The sequence below is a fragment of the Ylistrum balloti genome, unplaced genomic scaffold, assembly GCF_031769215.1.
Source record: "Ylistrum balloti isolate Yb309-2 unplaced genomic scaffold, AGI_CSIRO_Ybal_v1 Utg370654, whole genome shotgun sequence".
In the NCBI taxonomy this organism is placed as follows: domain Eukaryota; kingdom Metazoa; phylum Mollusca; class Bivalvia; order Pectinida; family Pectinidae; genus Ylistrum; species Ylistrum balloti.
This window is the reverse complement of record NW_026782397.1, coordinates 178,519-201,761: the sequence shown is the minus strand read 5'-3', so window position 1 is coordinate 201,761 and position 23,243 is coordinate 178,519. Positions and strand designations below refer to the sequence as shown.

Sequence of the window (23,243 nt, the reverse complement as noted above, 5' to 3'; positions counted from 1 at the left end):
GATAGTAAGTTTTGTTACTGGATACAAATATAGCACATACCTGCATGGAATAAATAACAGTTCCCCCAGGTCCATTGTCTGGGTCTGTAGCTGTTACTTTGGAAACAGTAACTCCAATAGTAGCATTCTGTAAATACAATTTTACAAATTAATCATCAAAATAACACATACAGGCAAAAAAATACTATAATTATCTTATATAACTTTCCATCTCAATTAAAAAAAATTTAATAGTGAATAAGAATAAAAAAGTTGAAATGTGAAATGTTTTACATTTTAATCCACTAGGCCCCTACACATATGCATCCATCCCTTTCTATGCAGTCTTCATCTATGACAATTTAAAGTGTCTTGCCCTGCAGTCCTGATCAATAAGTACACTAATATCTGTAAGACTTAAGACTTAAAGACTTCCTCCTCTCTGTAAATTATCAATGATTTCCCAGGATGTAATTCAATTCTCTCTTTATTTCAGGAGATTCTGTACAATTCGGGCTATTTCTCAGGGATGATTTTCTAGTTCCATAAATAGTAGTGGTACACGTAACCTTCACCTTAGACCCTCAAACTTATTCAAAGATTTCTATCAATAAGTTGTGTAACAGCTTTGATTAATATCCCTTCATGACTGTGATGAAATTGAGACACTCTCAGAAGAAAGTAACCGAAGAAAAACAAAAAACATTTATCAGCTTAATCAGTCATAAGCTAGAACTTTAAAAATTATTTCTTTCTAGAAATTACTGAAATATACACAGTTTTTGTATATCTGTTCTTTTATTTATGCAGCAATAAATGAATTCATTATCAAGAAAATATGGTTTCAAGACTTCAATATCTCATGCCAAGTCATTAGTCTGACCATATACATTCAGAGATCGGTCTGACCATATACATTCAGAGTTCAGTCTGACCATATACATTCAGATATCAGTCTGACCATATACATTCAGAGATCGGTCTGACCATATACATTCAGAGATCAGTCTGACCATATACATTCAGAGAGATCAGTCTGACCATATACATTCAGAGATCAGTCTGACCATATACATTCAGAGATCAGTCTGACCATATACATTCAGAGATCGGTCTGACCATATACATTCAGAGATCAGTCTGACCATATACATTCAGAGATCAGTCTGACCATATACATTCAGAGATCAGTCTGACCATATACATTCAGAGATCAGTCTGACCATATACATTCAGAGATCAGTCTGACCATATACATTCAGAGATCGGTCTGACCATATACATTCAGAGATCGGTCTGACCATATACATTCAGAGATCGTTCTGACCATTTACATTCAGAGAGATCAGTCTGACCATATACATTCAGAGTTCAGTCTGACCATATACATTCAGAGATCGGTCTGACCATATACATTCAGAGATCGGTCTGACCATATACATTCAGAGATCGTTCTGACCATTTACATTCAGAGAGATCAGTCTGACCATATACATTCAGAGTTCAGTCTGACCATATACATTCAGAGATCGGTCTGACCATATACATTCAGAGATCGTTCTGACCATTTACATTCAGAGAGATCAGTCTGACCATATACATTCAGAGATCGGTCTGACCATATACATTCAGAGATCAGTCTGACCATTTACATTCAGAGATCAGTCTGACCATTTACATTCAGAGATCGTTCTGACCATATACATTCAGAGATCAGTCTGACCATATACATTCAGAGATCAGTCTGACCATATACATTCAGAGATCGGTCTGACCATATACATTCAGAGATCTGTCTGACCATATACATTCAGAGATCGGTCTGACCATATACATTCAGAGATCTGTCTGACCATATACATTCAGAGATCGGTCTGACCATATACATTCAGAGATCGGTCTGACCATATACATTCAGAGATCGGTCTGACCATTTACATTCAGAGATCAGTCTGACCATATACATTCAGAGATCAGTCTGACCATATACATTCAGAGATCAGTCTGACCATATACATTCAGAGATCGGTCTGACCATATACATTCAGAGATCGTTCTGACCATTTACATTCAGAGAGATCAGTCTGACCATATACATTCAGAGAGATCAGTCTGATCATATACATTCAGAGATCAGTCTGACCATATACATTCAGAGATCGGTCTGATCAGTCTGACCATATATATTCAGAGATCAATCTGACCATTTACATTCAGAGATCAGTCTGACCATATACATTCAGAGATCAGTCTGACCATATACATTCAGATATCAGTCTGACCATATACATTCAGAGATGGGTCTGACCATTTACATTCAGAGACCATGAGTAACCGATTTGAGCATTGCTTCATTAAGCACAATACAACAAAGAAGACCCACCCAAGGGGGAAAATTATCCATAATGTCATTTTCTCCTGACTTCTGTTTTAATCCTGCCTGCCTGAGGGGACTTAAGCCTATTCATTTGGCGTGCTGTTTCTGCTATAATTGAGGTTACATATCCGCATGTGATATTGTGACCAATTTATCATAATGTCTTCAAAGTGTAAGCCGCTTGGCTCTGGGTCCTAAGGGATATTTCAACTGTAATCTATGCCAATTTGCTATGATATATCATTACAAACAATATTTGTCAATGCTTTGAATGTTATCTACAATGCTGTGATATCTGTTTCTGACATAGACAGAAATGTGACAACTACAACGCCACTCTGGGAGGAGAAATTTATTTTTGTCAGCTATTTCAGCTTGATTTTCCTGCAGGCACTGTGCTTGAGAAATAAGGTCATTATACCATGGTTATAGGTCAGTCTGGTTAACAGGCCCCTAATGAACACACCAATAATAAACAATATAAGCACAGAAATCCCAGGTATTGAGGCAATGTCCTAATTTATATAAATGATTAGGCTTTTTACGCTTACTCTATGTAGAAAAACTTGTTAAGCCAATGAAATTGCTTGTTACTCATACCTCTGCTACTGATGCCTTGTATCGAAGGTTACTGAATTCTGGTACCTCATCATTTACATCTCTGATGAACAGTGTCACATACACTGGAATCTGTCAAAGACAAAAAAAAAAAAAAAAAAAAAAAAAATTTAACCTGTATATAAAGAATTACACAAATATCTGAAAAGTAAAGGAGGAGAGTCAACCATTCATGTCAATATGCATAGTTTACCATTGGACTAGTAATGTAAGATACTGATTGCTATTTGAAATTAAATTGAAATGGTCTGTTCTAACCACTGACAATTAAACTGATGATTGTCATCAATGAATTGGACACTGCTGGAAGTAATTGACTATTTCTGTATTCCCTCCCTTTATCAATTAATTATTAATTTATTTACATTTTGAGGAGTTGGAGGGAAAAGATAATGCTTCTGATATGAAGATTACAGATTAAAAAAAAAAAATGAAAACACTGACGCTGTATTTCAATCAGAAATCAATGAAACCTGATGCAATTGAAAGAAAATCTGGTATCTGGATGAGTGTTGTATAAATGTTCCACAAGCTAAAAATAACATAAAAGTTCATAAAATGCTGAACATTGAGTGAAAAATAATATCTTATTTTTCTTCCAGATTTATTTCAATCTCCCTTGAAAACATGCTTGGAAACAATTTGGTTTGATGAATACCTATCATAATAAATTTTAAATTGAACCATTTTGTTTATTTGACAAATTCAGACTGACATTGGAAAGGAATGAAAATTTGTTCTCGCATAACCATTCTATTGACAATGAAATTGAATGATGTTGACTATTTTCAACAGTTTGAAAATCTTTAAACAAAACCCAGTGAGACTATCATGGTGTTAATAAAATCATCAATATTTGACTCCATAGAATTTTAGAACTTAATCAATGCCATAACATTCAGACATTTTATCAAGACTTAATCTACAAGGTGTTTTAAATCTGATTTTTCTGACAATACTGCATTCCAGGATCATCACCACGATAACAGAAGCGATCAATTGCAATCTGAAATATTCCAATTTATCATCTTTATTACAGAGAGTAGTGTCATGATTTTCTTCATATTTCAGAGTAATCTATCTTTTGTTTTTTCTTTTTTTTTACCTCTACAGAATGAAATTCTTCAAAATATTTCCACAAAAATGTTTTTATCCATTCTTCTTTTAAAACTTTTGAGCATGTATCAAGTGCAAGTGAAAGCAGAGTTCAATAAGATCTGAGCCATGATCTGGAAAGCTGAGCACTTAAGGTAATAGACAGTTTTACAAACTAAGACCATGCATGCATAAAGCAGATCTTCATTCCTAAAACTTCTGCCTATCCTAGCAACAAGCTCTAATATGATAATAAATAATAAGACACCCATATATTCTAGTTTCTATAAGCAACAAATGTTATATCATTATTCTCTAATAAGTTCACCTGCCTACCAATTACAGTCAAGAGATTATGTGATGACATACAGGCTTATTGCAACACTTACTATAAAAGTACAAGAAATCTACCTTCCCAATGACTACCATATATACATCATATAATTTCACAAGTCATCATAGAGTTAAAAAAAAGTCACTGTATTTGATTTATATGTTCCACACAACAGGACAGAAATAGATTGATAGAGTCAATTTTAGGGTGTGCAGTATTGATGGTGAACAGAGGTCATTATTTATTTCAATGCCTCCATCGGGATTTGAACAGAAGAACTCTGGCTTCCTATGTCTTATGCTCCACTGGTTTCGCAGAAGATCACTATAGCTGAGAAGCGTCTTGTGTTTAGTATTTTATCAGGGTTACATTTGTAACCAGTAACAACTGGTCTAATGTAACATGGTATTTCGACAAGAAAGTGTTGACAGCAAGCATCTTGGGTCCTTTTTAAACACTGTAACTGACTGAACTTTTAAGGATGTAGCTACCTTGCTGTGACTGAACTTAAGGATGTAGCTACCTTACTGTGACTTAACTTTTAAGGATGTAGCTACCTTACTGTGACTGAACTTCAGGAAGTATGTAACCTTACTGTGACTTAACTTTTAAGGATGTAGCTACCTTACTCTGCTGAACTTAAGGATGTAGCAACCTTACGATGCTGAACTTAAGGAAGTATGTAACCTTACTGTGACTTGACTTTTAAGGATGTAACTACCTTACTCTGCTGAACTTAAGGATGTAGCTACCTTACTGTGACTTAACTTTTAAGGATGTATGTAACCTTACTGTGACTTGACTTTTAAGGATGTAACTACCTTACTCTGCTGAACTTAAGGATGTAGCTACCTTACTCTGCTGAACTTAAGGATGTAGCAACCTTACTATGCTGAACTTAAGGAAGTATAAAACCTTACTGTGACTTGACTTTTAAGGATGTAGCTACCTTACTCTGCTGAACTTAAGGATGTAACTACCTTACTCTGCTGAACTTAAGGATGCAACTACCTTACTCTGCTGAACTTAAGGATGTAACTACCTTACTCTGCTGAACTTAAGGATGTATGACACTTTTCTGTCTTCACATAAAGTATATGTTTAAAAGCTGTCTAAATGGGATGATAAAAGATTCAGAACAAAGCTAATTTTCAAAATGCTTTAGTCAATGGAAACAAGTATCCAGGGTATCCCTGATAACACATGTAAATAAGCAGATAATGCTAATCAAATGTAATCAAAGGGGGGTAACTAAAAGTGATTCTACAGGTACAAGGTTTGATTGCATAAAACAATAATCAAAGACAACTTCATCCTTAAACTTATCTTAATATACATATAAAACTTTTATCTTATGTTTTGCCTAAATTTATCAGGAAAATAAAAACATTCTGAATTAAAACTGTACTTGTCAAGCTTAAATGTAAACCTTATTTACCATACTTATGACAATAGAGTGAAAAAAATGCACAGACGGATATCATGCAGCTGGTTATTTTAATTGTTAAATTTTTTTATTTCCTATTAAAACAATTGAAAAAAATTTCATAGTCCTGATTTTAAAAGGATGTTTAACATATGTGTCTCTTTATTTCATGTACTGAATTTTCGCAATCACAATAATGTACAACAAAATAGAGAAAACATCATCCCCATGTTGTATGGTATCTTTATAGGGTGAGAATGTGATGTTTAGCAAATACTGGTGGGAAGCATATGCCATTACAGTCCTTCCTGTGGTAAATAAGGATTTAACCCGAGTGATACCAACTAAGGTTACATCACTAAACAAGAATCATCAAAGTAGCAATGAAGAGAAGTTCACAAAGTGGGCTGTTAATGTCCAGAATGTGTTGAAATAGAAACATTTAGGGTCCTGGAAATGTTCAAACACTGATGCCAAAAGTCACATAAATATTGGGAGATTTTTGGTTGGAAAGGATGGATTGTAAAGATTTCAAACATTTTATGAACTCTTGGCAGGGCTTAAGAGTTATGCTTCAAGGAGTTCAACTTTCCTGATAAAACAAAATCTCAGAAATGTTCAAGGCCACATGGGATTGATTTGTGTGTATAGGCTCCAAAGTAAGGTTATAATTCACAATTCATAGCCAGTATAATTCACTATTAGAAACAGGGTCAGACAGAACTAGAAATAATTCCCTCCACAATCTCATTTAATAGGCAGCAAACGGCTCCATAATGAATTGTGGGTAATCGTACCATTTTGCCGTCGGAGGAGTATTTGGTATATAGAATTAAACACTCTGGTCATTTCTCTAGTCCCAGTGGACACATGCGATAGAAGCGAGGTCATAGGTGTATGTTGTATAAATTTTCATGGCTGGTGTATTTCTCCAATAACCAATCCATAGGTCTCCTGGTTCTAAGTTCTCTAGGTCATGTACATCAGATTCTATAGCTTGTTAACACTGTCTTCATCAGTCTGATTTATTTAAACCTATTAATTCAAATTTTCACAAAATCTTTATAGCACATCAATCTGATCCACCAAAATAAGATTTATCATGTTTATCACTTAGATTTCATCATAAAAAGGTTTTCATTTCGTAAGAATAAATTCAATCTCAGGTCATCATTATGTGTAATATCACAGCAATTGTGTTCAAAATATTGCCATCAGTGGTTATTCCTATATAGTATAGATTCAAAGAACAAGTCAACAGTGTCCCATCAGATGCAGACATGTTCAGACTTATTATATGATAATTTAATATTGTTATTAAATTATAGTTTATATACAATAAGTTCTCCTTGCTAGCTGACATAGCAATTTTCAATTAAGATTTTCATTATGTATTAGTGTTAGTGATTTTCCTTGCCCTGCAGGCATTATAATTTTGTTTATTTATGTATGCTGATGAGTTCTGGTTGATGCTAATTAATTGACCAATCAGCGTTCTCGGGGAGGATGCCCTGTTAGGGATCTGAAGGCCCCGCAGCATATAGTTTGAGTTTTTGGTGGAGGCATTTGTTTGTGAAATTTGTGCATTATCTTTCGTTTATTAACACTTTGCATACGTTCCTACCTTACCCTTATGGATATACCTTTATAAAGTGGCTTAAGGATGTGATTAGTCAACCTAATAGTGACGGAGTTTACTTTGTAACTTTTCTTTTGACATTTAATCCTTCGAGGAGTGCTGAGAGACTGGGTTCTCGCATTCGCCATTTTGGATACGTGTGTGTTTTCACGTAGGACTAGTTAAAAAGGACCTCTTCCACAAGTTCTTGTGGTGTGACGTATTTCCGCATTCACGCTCGACAACGAGATTTGGTGTTCTTGACGTTATAAACCCTTAGCTTACGGCTATTGATTGTGTTTACGTTTTTATTTTGTGTGTGTCAACTCCGACTAGTTATGGGACCCAAACGCAAGAACATTCGATCTGCGCCCTACGATCCCGAGCTTCTAGATAACTGGACGATCGCCAGGCTACAAGAGGAACTGCGCGCCCTAAACGTTCCGTTCCGCACTGGATGCAAACGCAGAAGTTTGGTGAGGATGCTGCGCGAAGCCAGGACAGCCAGCGTCCCTGTTACGGAAGTGAGAGCGGCTAACCCCGTCGTGCCTCATCGGGAAGGTGCGGTATCCCATGATACCTCGCGACAAGATGGCGGCCCCCACGTAAATTCACGTGAACGGGAGAGCTCCAGACCTAACGATGTCAATCAGCACCTAATTGACATTGTTACAAACTTGACAGAAAGTGTTGCTACGCTGCAGAACTGCTACCAACGTCTAGAGAGCAGGTTGGAATCGCAAACACGACGTCCAGTGGCGGCAGCCGCCGGTAGTGAAAATCAGCCCGTAGTTGACTCGTCTCGACCAGTTCCAGCAGTGATAAACTCGCCATCAGTGCAGCTGGTTCCAACACCACTACAGGCTGAGTACACTTTAGAAACAGCTTACAAGCGTTTTCAGGAGGACAGCACACTATCTCAAGGTGAGAATTCTTCCAAACGATCACGTTTTGGCTATGTGTCGGAATCTTTACCATTGGTAGAAACTGTATCTCCCGCGCTGCGTCAACAAATCATTACGGGTAGAGATGTTAACCTGGCCGCCTTGCTTATCCCGTATTACGTAGGTAGCTCTGACCCTGAGTGCCATTCTTCTTCAAAACCCGATTGTAGACTTTCACGCACCTTGTCGTTGAATGAATTCATCTTGGCATTCGGAGTGTATAAGCAGGTGATGTGCTCTGTCTATCCTGCTAGACGTGTTGAACTCGATCTATACGAAAGAGATATAGTAGACATGGGTACCAGGTACAATGTCGGTTTCTATGAGTACCACAGACAATTTTCAGCTAGAGCCGCAGCACAGCTCCGCTACAACAACACACCCATAGATTGGTCAGTTAGGAACAATGTTTTATTTTGTAACATTTTCACAAACCAACGACCACTCACCTGTGACTTGTGCGACAGTCCTTTGCATGGAACAGGTTTCTGTCCTACTTCTGTGGTAGAACCCAAACGTCAAGGGACCCATAGTGGAAATTTTAGGAGTTCAAAGCAGGGATCTACTTCCCGTCCTACCGGTCCCCCTTCTGTTGACAGTCATGGGCGCCCTCGCATGTACCAAGATGGTATAGAATTATGCAATAACTTTAATAGTAATTTTGGATGCAACTCATCTTCCTGTTCTTACAAACATGTCTGTTTGTCCTGCAAAGGCAGCCACTCCAAATCTGCCTGCCCTTTAGAGCTCACCAGGACTTTGAACAAGAAAAAATGAATATGTTATTCCACCCGAGAGCTTCTACACCTATTAACTTAACAGCTTTAAAAACAGCTTTAGACGGCCACCCAGATGAAAATTTTGTGAACTTTTTATTAGATGGCTTAACTTTTGGTTTTGACACCGGTTTCCAGTTCCTACCATTAAACTCGTTTGAGTGTTCCAATCTGAAATCAGCTCTGGCGGATCATGAAAGCGTGACAGATTTAGTCAACAAGGAAGTAGTCAGAGGATACCTCCTGGGTCCTTTTGATCATATCCCATACAAAAACTACCGAATCAACCCTATTGGCCTTGCGGAGCACAAATATTCAAAGAAAAAACGCCTCATAGTTGACATGTCGGCACCCCATCAAGATGTGAACAATCCTAGCCTAAACAGTTTAATAGATAAGATAACTTGCTCTCTTAAATACACTTCTATTGACGACGCTATTAGGGTTATCAAGGAATTACATCAGAATGCCTGGCTTATGAAAACCGACATCACGGACGCTTTTAAATTACTCCCAATTAAGCCAGAACTGTGGCCCTATCACGGTATATGTTGGGATGGAAAATATTACTTTTTCACTAGGCTGGTTTTCGGGAGTCGCTCAAGTCCTAAACTTTTCGACAATCTCTCCCGTGCCATCTGCTGGATAGCTCAGAACAAATATAACATTCAGCACATCCTGCACCTTCTGGATGATTTCCTCGTTATTGAGCCGGCATCCGCTATCGCTACTAGAACAATGTCCAGCTTCCTTAAAGTGTTTCAAGATCTCAATATTCCTATTGGAGCACACAAAACAGTGGGTCCAGTTACCTGTTTAGAATACTTGGGGGTGTTTTTGGACTCTACTCGTATGGAATGTAGACTTCCAGCTGAGAAAGTATCTCGTATCATATGTGTGCTAGAGTCTTTTGCTAATAGGAAATGCTGCACGAAACGCGAGCTACTAAGCTTATTAGGACACATGAATTTCGCCACACGTTGTGTTAAACCAGGAAGATCGTTTGTCTCGCACCTCATTTCACTTTCGACTTCTGCGCGCGAACTTCATTTTCATGTTAAATTAAATGCGGAATGTCGTTCGGACCTAAACATGTGGGCCTTGTTTTTGAGGAACTGGAATGGTGCTTCTTTTTTCCTTGATGATCATGTGACTAGTGCAGCTGACCTCCACCTGTTTACAGATGCTACTAATGTAGCTTTTGGTGGTATTTATAAAAATCAGTGGTTCCAAGGTGTTTTCCCTGCTGAACTCCAGCGTTCTGAACCTTCAATGGCCTTGTTCGAATTATACCCCATCGTTATGGCGTGTGTGTTATGGGGCCATCAGTGGTGCAAAAAGCGTGTTTTGTTTCATTGTGACAATATGGCAACTGTCGACATTATTACTAAAGGAAGGTCTAAGGTTAAGAGCATTATGAGACTAGTTAGAACTTTAACTTTTCATTCAGCTATGAACAATTTTATTGTGCATGCTCGGCATATACCTGGATCTGATAATAATATTGCTGACGCTATCTCCCGTTCACAGATGTCAAGGTTTCGGAAACTGGCTCCTCAGGCAGACCTTCATCCTGTTCCTTGCCTCCCAATGGTGTCAATTATGATGACTTAAGCCTGCACGTGGACTCATTGTGGGACTCTGCTTTAAGCCAACGTACAAGAGCTTCGTACCAGTCGGGACTTAACTGTTTATTAACTTTCATCCTTATGCAGGGCACAAGTTTTCCTGCCAACACGTTGCCTGCAGTGGATGAGGATGTGCTTATTCGTTTCGTGACACACTGCCAGAAGTCTTTGCACCTTAAATTTGACACTATCAAACTATACCTAGCTGGTATTAGATTTCACTACATTAAGAATAAGTTGGGGGACCCTACCGCTAACACTCTACGATTGTCTTATATCTTGCGCGCTGTTAAGAAGACTCAAGTTAACACTTCTGTCAAACGTCTCCCTATTACTTGTGCAATCTTAGCTAATATGTGTAACGCTATTGCTCAACAGGGTATGTTTAACCCATTTGTTGATCTCATGTTGTTATGTATTTATAAAACCGCTTTCTTTGGTTTTTTACGCTGTGGTGAATTTACATGTAATGCTGTGTGGGATACCAATTTTATTCGTATTTGCGATATTAGTGTACTACCAGATTTATCGTGTTTCAATCTCACGCTGCGTTCATCCAAAACAGACCCTTTTGGTAAAGGGGTAAATATTAGTATTTTTGAAAATAGTGTTTTTACACCTGTGTCCACTATGAGAGAATACTTAAACCTAAGACTATCCTCAGGTGCCACTCTTTCTTCTCCTTTATTTTTAGATCATATCCATTCATCTACACCCTTAATGCGTCATACATTTATTTCGTATTTAAAGGAGACTTTGTCTAGGGTTGGTATAAATAACAAATCTTTCAATGGCCATTCTTTCCGTATTGGCGCTAGTACCTCTGCTGCAGCAGCTGGAGTGGAAGACCATGTCATTCAAACTTTAGGTAGATGGTCATCTGACTGTTTCATACGCTATATACGGATCAATCCTGCTACTATCCGTCGGGCTCAACAGGTTATGTCCTCCTGAATAGGGTGGGGATGGGTTTTTTAGGGATTAACTATTACTTGTCTTGGCCTTTATTTTCTCATGAGTTGGTCTAGGTCTATAGTTCTTGTCATTTCAATCTACTTGTATTATTAAGCATACTATGAGTTTAAATTAGGCCTATAACCTTGCGTTGCATTTTACTATGCTTATTTTAATATCTATTATTATCTCTTGGGGGCTCTCACTCTGTTTTACCTGCGTGTTATCACTCTGTTAAAACATACGTTCATTTTTGGCTCTTAATTCTTGGGGAATTTTACCCCCAATTCATAATAATAGAATATTCCCAATTTGTTTCAGCTTCTCTCATATCGTTGAGGGTCTAGCTAACATTTTCAGCTTCTCTCATATCGTTGAGGGTCTAGCTGGTGGTGAATATTCTATTTATAATGCTGTTTTTCTAGGGCCACTTGCAGAGTCTAGTAGCTTCTCTGGTATCGTCCAGGGTCTAGTAACTTCTCTGTAGGGACTCTTAATCTAGCTCCGAAACAGCTCAGAGTCTTGTTTTAAGTTATAATTTTCTAGTAGTTAATAGTGATTATGAATAGAGTGAGTAGCCCCTGTTACGCCAAACCGTAGCTTGTCTATTTTCTTTAGTGTAATAAACATTTAACTGTTCTTGTGCGTTCTTGTTGTATATAAAATGATAATTTAATATTGTTATTAAATTATAGTTTATATACAATAAGTTCTCCTTGCTAGCTGACATAGCAATTTTCAATTAAGATTTTCATTATGTATTAGTGTTAGTGATTTTCCTTGCCCTGCAGGCATTATAATTTTGTTTATTTATGTATGCTGATGAGTTCTGGTTGATGCTAATTAATTGACCAATCAGCGTTCTCGGGGAGGATGCCCTGTTAGGGATCTGAAGGCCCCGCAGCATATAGTTTGAGTTTTTGGTGGAGGCATTTGTTTGTGAAATTTGTGCATTCCCACCCACCGTCCCCGGCTACACCATTGGTTTTATTTTATACTCATGTATTTTTTGTTTTTGTTTCATGTGCAACAGTTATAAGATAACCATATTTTTATGTATAATGGGCTACTCACTCTTAGTAACTTAAGGATCTTCTGCATTTATCAGTTTCTTATTAATATTTGTTTTTACCTGGGTGTTATCACTCTGTTAAACATGCGTTCATTTTGGCACTGAATTCTTGGGGAATTTTAACCCCAATGCATAATAATAGAATATTCCCAATTTGTTTCAGCTTCTCTCATATCGTTGAGGGTCTAGCTAACATTTTCAGCTTCTCTCATATCGTTGAGCTCTTAATTCTTGGGGAATTTTACCCCCAATTCATAATAATAGAATATTCCCAATTTGTTTCAGCTTCTCTCATATCGTTGAGGGTCTAGCTAACATTTTCAGCTTCTCTCATATCGTTGAGGGTCTAGCTGGTGGTGAATATTCTATTTATAATGCTGTTTTTCTAGGGCCACTTGCAGAGTCTAGTAGCTTCTCTGGTATCGTCCAGGGTCTAGTAACTTCTCTGTAGGGACTCTTAATCTAGCTCCGAAACAGCTCAGAGTCTTGTTTTAAGTTATAATTTTCTAGTAGTTAATAGTGATTATGAATAGAGTGAGTAGCCCCTGTTACGCCAAAGTGTCTATATAAACTATAGAACAGTCTGTGTATATCAGTCTCCAGTAATACATACCAGCAACGTTGTGGTGCATTCTTAATGACATACTCAGTGCTGAAGAAACACCTGAATATCAGACTTGTTGTCACCTTGTTTGTTATGATTCAGACTTCGGTCTTTTAATGAATTACAAGAAATGAGTCTTTTTATAAGGATTCTTGTAACATTATTCCAAATTATCTTAGAAATAAAAAAAAAAAAAAAAAATAAAAAAAACAATAATAAACATTTAACTGTTCTTGTGCGTTCTTGTTGTACATGATGTTGTCTTTATTACATATGGTGCTGTGTTAATGAAACAACACGAGGCCCATGGGCCTTAACGATCACAGCCAACTCTAAAGACCTATGATGATGTAACAGTCGCATGGATAGTGATAAAACTTTTTGATAGAGTCAAACAATTCTGAATTATAGCAACAATAATTCTTCATTATTACAGTCAGGTTTCAGTTCTTAGGCGCCAATGAAACGGAGAACTTATGAAGTCTAGGATTTACTTTCAATCAGTTGGCCACATTTGATTTTTGACCGATCTGGAAAATAACAATACTTAGTCTAGACCATCTCGTGACCATTCCAGTCAAATTTCAGCTGAACATCTCGCGACAATTTCAGTCAAATTTCAGATGAATTCCCTATGTGAGGACGATGTTTTCAGTAAATTTAAGAACATATAAGCTTGTAAGTGTTGTTAAAAATAGCCACTGTTGGTACCATACTGAAGTTTTCAAGAGACCACAATGCAACAGCATTCTGTTAGCTTCCTTTCCTTGTGTTTCCTCACCAATTCTCAGGTTAATGGTACCTGAGTGGAACTGGACAAGTTTACAATGTGTTTTTCAAGATGGCAACCAATTTTAATTTTAGACTGACTCCAATTTTTTTTTACATTTTTTAACCTGACAGAATCTTGAGTTCATTTCAGGCAAGTTTATCTGAATCCTACTAGCTAAAGTTTAACAAAAGTTTAAAATAAGAAAAGTTTGTGCACAGTGGATGGTGTACTGGACAGATAAAACATGTGACACTAGATCATCCTAACCCTTCTGGTCAGATTACCTAGAAATATATTTACAATGAAATATCTTAGGTGAAGGATATAATATTAAAAGTGTCAGTAGAACTGATGAATACTCCATCAAAACAACTGTGTTGGAGGCTGTTGCTGTCTGTGAATTTTGCATTTGGTCACATTATTGACATTGTTATATTGATAAATTGATAAAGTATATTAAAATGGAGAGTTTTGAAGAAACATACGAAGTCTTGAGGTCTGAAAGTAAGGACATATTTCACTCTAATACTAATGTCCATAACAAACACTGATTGTTACTAAAATGTACAATCATTGAATATTTTTGTATTCTAAATTGTTTTTGGAGAAATCTAGAATTCGAAGATTTTGTCTTTTTAAAGTAAACTTCTGTAATCCGTTATGAGTTTTCATTGGCATCAACTCAAAATACAGTGTATGCTGGAGTTACAAGATTTTAACAAACCCAAATAACTCTGTAATCAATAGCTTGTGGGCTCAGACCTGTTCAAGGTCTAAGAATTACCAACATATACACCGAGTTTAATTATCATAGTTTAAATACAAGTCATGTTATGTTACAGAAACAATATCTTAACAAAGGGCATTGACTCTGTAATAAACAGGTTATGGGCCCTGACTCTGGTACACTGCACATAGTCTAAGTACAACCAATGTATACACAATGTATCATTATCCTAGTTTAAATGGAAGTGAAGGTATGCATTGGACACAACATTTCAAAAAAGAACAACAACTCTCTAATTAAAGGATTACAGATCCCAATGTTGTTACATTGCATTTCAGTTTAGTATGAACAATATTTACATCTAATTTCATTTCTCTAGTTTAAATGCAGGCAACGATAATGTTTTGGAAACAAAATTTTAACTGAGATAAATAATAACATTGTAATTAAGAAGTTGCATACTTGGATTTTTTACACTGAACATTATCTAAGTATATGCCAAATGTGCACAAAAAGTTTCATTATCCTAGTTTAAATGCAAGCAAAGTTATGATCTGACCAATTTTTCAATAATGGGCAATAACTCTGCAAATAAGGGGTTGAATCTCAATACACAGTAGTACATCACCTGCAGCTGATGTACATGCCAAGTTTAATGATCTTTGCTTTTCTATGGGCAAAATGTTTTTGAATTAATGTACTCCCTTGAAAATGTTTGGGGAGCATAAAAAATTGAAAATTTTAATTTTTTAATTTGCCACAAAATATCACTCTTGAACTTTTGAAAAGAAATATACATTTTCAAAATGCTCAATAAAGATGAATTCTGTGAATTCTATAAGCATATTAGTCTTGTTCTAACTTTAAGTTTGTGCCTCATATTACTTGCATTTGACTCAGATCTATCTGGATGTGCTGTTGTTCAATTTCCCTTGCACTTTTCCAAAAATCTCTATTTGTACATATTAAGTTAGTTTTATCAACTTTGAGATTAAATTATAGTTTTGTTCACAATTCAGTGAAGATAATCATTTCAAAATCGCTGAATCATAAAATTACAATACAATATGTCTTACACTTTTGAGAAGATGAAATAATTAACTCAATGTATTTAATAGTTAATCAAGAATAACTAGCTTAACTTAATTAATATGAGAAATGCAGAATAACAAACTGAAACACAAATAGTTTAAAACATACAAATCTGCGTTACATGTGTTGCTAGACAATTAACCTTTAGAAATCATTTCCACATACAAATTCAGAAATTTTAACCTCCCTCAATTCAAATCTTATGTACATAAATTTACTTGATATCATATATTGAACAAAATATATCAAACCAGGTTCTGAGAATATTTTATGTTTGTGTTCAGTTCCAATAAATAAAACTATCAAATCTATGATTAGCCTCTTTGTCATCTGAAATCAAATTGCCATGGCAATTGAGCCAGCACTTTGAAATCATGGGTAATAAAAACTATTCACCAATGAAAGCCTCTGCAATAAAACCCTGCATTATATGACCTATGCTCTTCTCATTACGGTTTAATAAGGCAAGCTTACACAACATAAAGACAAGAAAAACCTCTTTGTCTATTGTGACCACTGCACTACATTTGGGAGTCATTCTAAAAGTGGAAAACCACCTGGTTCTGGCAAGGAATTATCTCTGTGTGATGCCTGTCATGTAAACTTAAAATGGCAGGTGGAAAAAGTTCTTATCAGTGAAGAAACATGTAGAAAATGGAGGATAAAACTCACTGTGTTGTGTTCCTGTGGTGATTCACCATCTGCTACTGAGAAATACATCTTCCTTTCCGAAGGTTCCTGTAAAAGATTCCTCAATCTTATAGTGACCAATTCTACACCCAAAATAGCAAATATCAATTCAGAAGTGTGAAACACTAAAGAGATATTAACAGGGAATCAATACAAACATTGGCCGATAGAAATTAAGATATTTACTAATCAAATCATTGATGTCGAAATATCATAAAGACCATACATACACAATGGTTATCCTATTGGAGTAAAGTAGATTCCAATTCTAATGGCATTGGGGATAAATTATTGTGTGTGAACTACAATTTTCCTTTTAGTTGATGATCTGATTTTCACTAAATCCGCTCTCATCCATTTTCTTATTTGTGATACTTTGTCTGGATTATACATATAAACAGTAAAATGGTGACTCGGTCATAACATTCTGACAACAGGCCATCAAAATGTGTTGATAGAGAGATCAATAACATCAAAAGACTAGAAAAGACAGGAAACACATTTCTAAAGATTTCTGATGGAAAATTAGCTCACTGACTATACTGAACTTCATTTACCACATAAATTTCAAAAGGGAAAACCTTGATGAAGGTTCTATAACAGTGGCTTCAGACAATATAGAAAACATTACTACACTGAAATTACAATTTCTTTTTTGCATATCTGAAGCTAATGATTCTGTCTTACAAAAACGATAAAAAGACAAATCAGACTTTATGAATCATATTACCTATATGACTACTTGTTGATAAAAAGTATAAGATCCTATTCATCTGTAAAAAAATTCTGTTGTTGACAATAAGTTAGCAGTAGGTAATGATTCAAGATACAGACTTCATTTTTTTTTTTTTGTGCTTTTTGAAAGATCATTCTTCATATATAAAAAGGATTTCGAAATTGTCTTCTTATGAACACAGAGACAAATAGCCTAGCAATGCATACCCTGTCCCTGTCGAGTGGGGAGATGAGGATTATGTCTACACTTCGTCCTACTGTACTTGCACCACGGGCCTCACTCAGACGCACCAGCTGTGACGTACTGGAATCTGTGATGTCAAATAAGATCTCACTGGGTCCGTCACTGTCAACTGCTGTCAGGGTTCCAATTGTGGTGTCTGTAAGACAGGAAACAAAACATCACATGACAGTTGTAATCACACACTACTGTCATTAATTATTTGAAATCCCTGTTGCTACATGCAATTACTCTCATAATCAATATCACTTTCATGGTAATCTGATTCCAGGAAGGAGACAGAGAATATCCCTATCCCTTCCGTGTATTCTACTAAGGCAACACTGACGACACCAAAACAGATTTGGTACTCCCATCACAACACTTGACATTTTCTTTCTGTCTTTGCTTTACTTGCCACTCTTGACACTTGTCTTCACACGACCATGGATGCTAAATTACATAACAAGAGATCCCAGAGGTATCTTGGTGCCCACCATTTGAGGATCTGTTTTCAGCTCTTGAAGATTTGTTTATTTTTTTTTTGTGTGTTACAGGTGTTGTAAATGTTCATGAACTGGTCTTCATTGAATGTACTCAATGATGGCACAAGATATTTTATTAAGCACCTATTAGCAAATATCATTTGAAAAAGATCCCAAAGTATTATTAGATAGCAGTCAGTTACAGGTGGATAATGGACAATATGCTTGTGCTGTATTACTGTCGACATCCAAGATGGCTGCCTGTGGGCCACCTTGATTTCAAATCAGTCCAAAAAAGGTACAATGCACAACTATGGACCAAGGGGAACCTGCATATGAAATTTGAGAAAGATCCATCCAGTACTTTCCAAGAAATAGCAGTAACAAACTTTTACATTCAAAATCCAAGATGGCCACCTGTCTGCCATCTTGAATTCAAATCAGTCCAAAAAAGGTACAATGCACAACTAGGGACCAAGGAGAAACTGCATATGAAATTTGAGAAAGATCCATCCAGTACTTTCCAAGAAATAGCGGTAACAAACTTTTACTTCCAAAATCCAAGATGGCTGCCTGTCTGCCATCTTGAATTTGAATCAGTCCAAAAAAGGTACAATGCACAACTAGGGACCAAGGGGAAACTGCATATGAAATTTGAGAAAGATCCATCCAGTACTTTCCAAGAAATAGCGGTAACAAACTTTTACTTCCAAAATCCAAGATGGCCACCTGTCGGCCATCTTGAATTTGAATCAGTCCAAAAAAGGTACAATGCACAACTAGGGACTAAGGGGAAACTGCATATGAAATTTGAGAAAGATCCATCCAGTACTTTCCAAGAAATAGCAGTAACAAACTTTTACTTCCAAAATTCAAGATGGCTGCCTGTCGGCCATCTTGAATTTGAATCAGTCCAAAAAAGGTACAATGCACAACTAGGGACCAAGGGGAAACTGCATATGAAATTTGAGAAAGATCCATCCAGTACTTTTCCAGAAATAGCGGTAACAAACTTTTACTTCCAAAATCCAAGATGGCCACCTGTCGGCCATCTTGAATTTGAATCAGTCCAAAAAAGGTACAATGCACAACTAGGGACTAAGGGGAAACTGCATATGAAATTTGAGAAAGATCCATCCAGTACTTTCCAAGAAATAGCAGTAACAAACTTTTACTTCCAAAATCCAAGATGGCTGCCTGTCGGCCATCTTGAATTCGAATCAGTCCAAAAAGGTACAATGCACAACTAGGGACCAAGGGGAAACTGCATATGAAATTTGAGAAAGATCCATCCAGTACTTTCCAAGAAATAGCGGTAACAAACTTTTACTTCCAAAATCCAAGATGGTCACCTGTCGGCCATCTTGAATTTGAATCAGTCCAAAAAAGGTACAATGCAAAACTAGGGACCAAGGGGAAACTGCATATGAAATTTGAGAAAGATCCATCCTGTACTTTTCCAGAAATAGCGGTAACAAGAATTGTTTACGGACGGACGGACGGATGGACGGACCACGGACCACGGACGCAGGGCGATTTGAATAACCCACCATCTATTTGAATAAATGGTGGGCTAAAAACAAAAACCAACTGATTCCAGGCATTTTTTGAAACATCAATGTAATAGATATCAACAGATCTAAAATATGTATATTTCAGAGAATTTTCCTGTCTGTTGTATTTCAGTAATTCTTTTCTAAAACCTGTTTCAAATGTTACATATGGTGTGATACATGTATGGACATGCTTGTCTTCAGTAAGTCCACTTTTACCTATTCCAGTGTTGTAGAAATAGCAACAAATGCTGTTTTACTTCCTGTGATAAGCCCACCTCCATTCAAGGTAAGGATTTATAATATGCTGACAAGCAGCACAGAGACCCCAAATCCATTTTTCCTGTGATAATCAGAGCCCATGGTGCATAGTAATTATCCCAGACCCAAGATCATTGGGTGCATGACTACCCAGGTATATCTGTGGGTTTGGTGGGTTGTATAGGTGTTTTATGTCCATTCAGCAAACAAGTGGAGGGTGTGTATCTCTTGAGTCTTAGACACTGTCTATTCTAAGGTTGCCAGAGTTGGGTTTCTGCTGAAATGGATTGGAACACAATTTAACTTAAGGGGTTCCTTGGGGATCTATCAAGCAGTCTTCATCAATCCAATGCTCATACCCTAGTGATGACTGAGACAAACTATAGTCTTGACTAATCACTCTCATCCTGACTTTGGAATCAAGCTGTACAACAAAATAAAATACACAACTACTACAATATCCTTTTATTTCACAAACTAGTGTGGATTGATTGGGTTTCCCTATTTCCAAGCAAATTAAAAGGCATTAGCTGCATAATTCCTGTGGGATGTCAACATTTCTATATTACAAGTGACTTGTTTTCATGGATTCTTAAGAGGAATAAATACAAAGAATTTAAAAAAAAGCTAGAATTGTTCATTCAAAGCATACTGAAATAATGAAAAGTACTTCAAAAGCGTGAGAAAGCTGGATGACACTTGAAGTGAGGAGTTCATGATTGATAAGGGTGATCTCCTGAGACAATTCCACTGTCATCCACAGCATAGGCGACCATTGTAAAGTTTTACTTTTAAACAGAAAACCATAGTGAGGAAGGATAACCTGGCCAGCTTTTTATCTAAGATTTGTTCTAGTGGCACAGGAACTCTTTCAACCCATCCAAACTTAAAGTCAATTCTAAGCCGTCAAATGCTTCAGTTTGACCAGAGAAGGAAGCATACAGTAACACAACTAAAATGCTGCTCCTCTCGTCTTCTCATCAATACCCCAACCTTGACTGAACAGGAAATTCCAAGTAAATGATTTCTGTACTACCAAAATGCAACAGAGTTTTACAGATATACAACTTTGGTATTAATACACAGATACTTTGACAAAAGCACTGCAGTGTCCTTGAAACTAAGAGGAAATGGTCAGAACAGCAATAGAACTATGTCTGTGGATTGCCAGTCTCTATGAAAACAATTCCCAAAAGGTTAATCCTGACAGAAATCTCCAGACAAAGATGCCAATCCTACAAGGCTTTTTATTTTGTGCCACAGAAGAAAATGTGAAAGGAAAAAGATATAATTGACAGTTGTAATCTAGTGTGGTATCAGTCAAAAACTAGGATTATGTTTCAGGGAAATTTATGTATAAAGCACTTCTCTACCTATAGAAATTGCATAGATTTCAACAAATTAAACACTGACACCTTTATTGCTATAATGGTTATGGTATTATGAAACCATGAAAATACATCACACATATATTTAAACCAGATAGATATTTCTTTCAGTTATTAGTTCCTTAACCCATACCCTTTTCAGTAATCAACTTTCTTTAACTTGATGAGTTGTGTTAGCAATTAAGATATTGCAATTAAAAGGGATAAAAATGACCAATGAAATTAGTAAATTTCCAAAGGATAAATTAAATGAACTGTAGCATTTTTACCCACATTCTATCTGCAAATTGATCTTGTATGCTGTGAATATTGTGAAGCAGGGCAAACTGTCGTTGTTGAGTTTCTATCTAATAACAGATGAGCTGAGCCAATAAAGATGGCAAATTAACCCATTCATTCTTGTATGCTGGAGATGCTTACAAATTAATCCCCTGTGCTCTACCTTTATCCTGTAGACAGATGAAACATTCAGTCAAGATTTCTAAAACTCTGTTTGGCATTCAGTTAACTAAGACAGCAAAAAATCAGCTGGTATTTCTATAGATCCAAGAATTGAAGGTCAGAAAAAGGTGCTAATAAGGACCAAACAGTGACAGAGTCAACATGCTCATAATAAACAGTCTTGACTGTGGAGACAGGTTTTTTGTATTTACAGGAAATATAATTTTTTTTTTTTTTTCTAATATAGTAAACAGGATTCTTTCAAGACAACCATTGATTTAAAACAGGTTTTTGTCATACTCTAGTTGTCCTTAAGGCATGTGATCTTGTAAATAGTTAGATATGTACTATATAAGACAAGACTGTAATTTACAGATAGATCTTTATAGACAGGTATTATTTATAGACACAGGTTTTCTTTAAAGTTGTGATATTAATATCCAGGTGTTGATAGAAAGAAGAATTGTTATTATATCAGGATTTTCTATCTTTATTATTATTCTCTTTATTGCCTCCAAAAGTACAAAAGACCTGGAACATGTAATACAAAACATCCAGAAACATATATACACGATTACATAATAGACATTTATACCTTACATACACATACAAAGTATCTACTTATACAGCATATTGGTTTGCAGTAGTCTCCATAAAGATTCATTTTATTGTAATGGGACTATGAAATCAACTTTAAGTTAAATATATCTACAGTACATGCATAGTGTATGTATTATAGAAACATTACATCATAGCAATGCAATGAGGCTATAAAATCATCTTTGTACTTCTTTTTTTCTAAAGTACTCGCGTTTTACATAGTATAGATACATTACATCATAATGAGACTATGAAATCAACACTGTAGCTAAATTTATATCTAGAGTATAAACATCATAGGTAGTATAGATGAAGAGATCATGTGGCTGAGTGGTAATTACAACAATACTAAAGATAATACAACTTAAACATTTTTTCTATAGCTCTTCATTTTTTAGTTTGTAGCGGAATGGTCTTCCAACTAAAACATGTGTTAGTTCATTTTCTGACAGGAAATGAAGATACACACATAAACAAAATACCTATATCACCAATATTAGTGACTGAACACCACAAATGATATCGTAGAAAAACACAGACGTTGATATAAAGAAGAACTGTCATTATATTTGGATTTTTTTTATGATATCGTGTAGATCATACATCATATAAACATCTTTCTCGGATCAAATCACAAGTTTAACACATAGAGCAAGACACTTCAAGTTTTCAATTTCAACCAATTGACTGAAAATGACCTTGAAAGTCAGAAATTTCCATATCGTTTGGTCTAATCATGTAGCTGTAGAAGAGGGAAGTAGACAGGTTTGACTATAAAGGCCTACATTGCAGCTTAAAGCATTAACAAGATGTGACAGTCCTCTTATCACTTCAGTTTCCCACTAGAGTTGGTG

General features: G+C 36.1%; 2 protein-coding genes across 2 annotated transcripts in view; one reads left to right on the top strand and one right to left on the bottom strand.

Moving 5' to 3' along the window:
* Positions 1–23,243, bottom strand: part of LOC132557272 (cadherin-23-like) — an 83,340-nt gene that overhangs the window by 41,780 nt on the left and 18,317 nt on the right. Inside the window, exons 5-8 of the mRNA XM_060221761.1 lie at positions 17,649–17,821; positions 16,685–16,754; positions 2,957–3,039; positions 41–127 (exon numbers count right to left, since the gene is read on the bottom strand). Coding sequence (XP_060077744.1) covers positions 41–127; positions 2,957–3,039; positions 16,685–16,754; positions 17,649–17,821 — 413 coding nt within the window. The remainder of the gene's footprint in view (positions 1–40; positions 128–2,956; positions 3,040–16,684; positions 16,755–17,648; positions 17,822–23,243) is intronic.
* Positions 7,880–12,388, top strand: LOC132557283 (uncharacterized). The gene is made up of 2 exons (XM_060221770.1): positions 7,880–8,371; positions 10,698–12,388. The coding sequence occupies exons 1-2, from the start codon at positions 7,930–7,932 to the stop codon at positions 11,747–11,749; spliced, it is 1,494 nt and encodes a 497-aa protein (XP_060077753.1). The 5' UTR covers positions 7,880–7,929; the 3' UTR covers positions 11,750–12,388.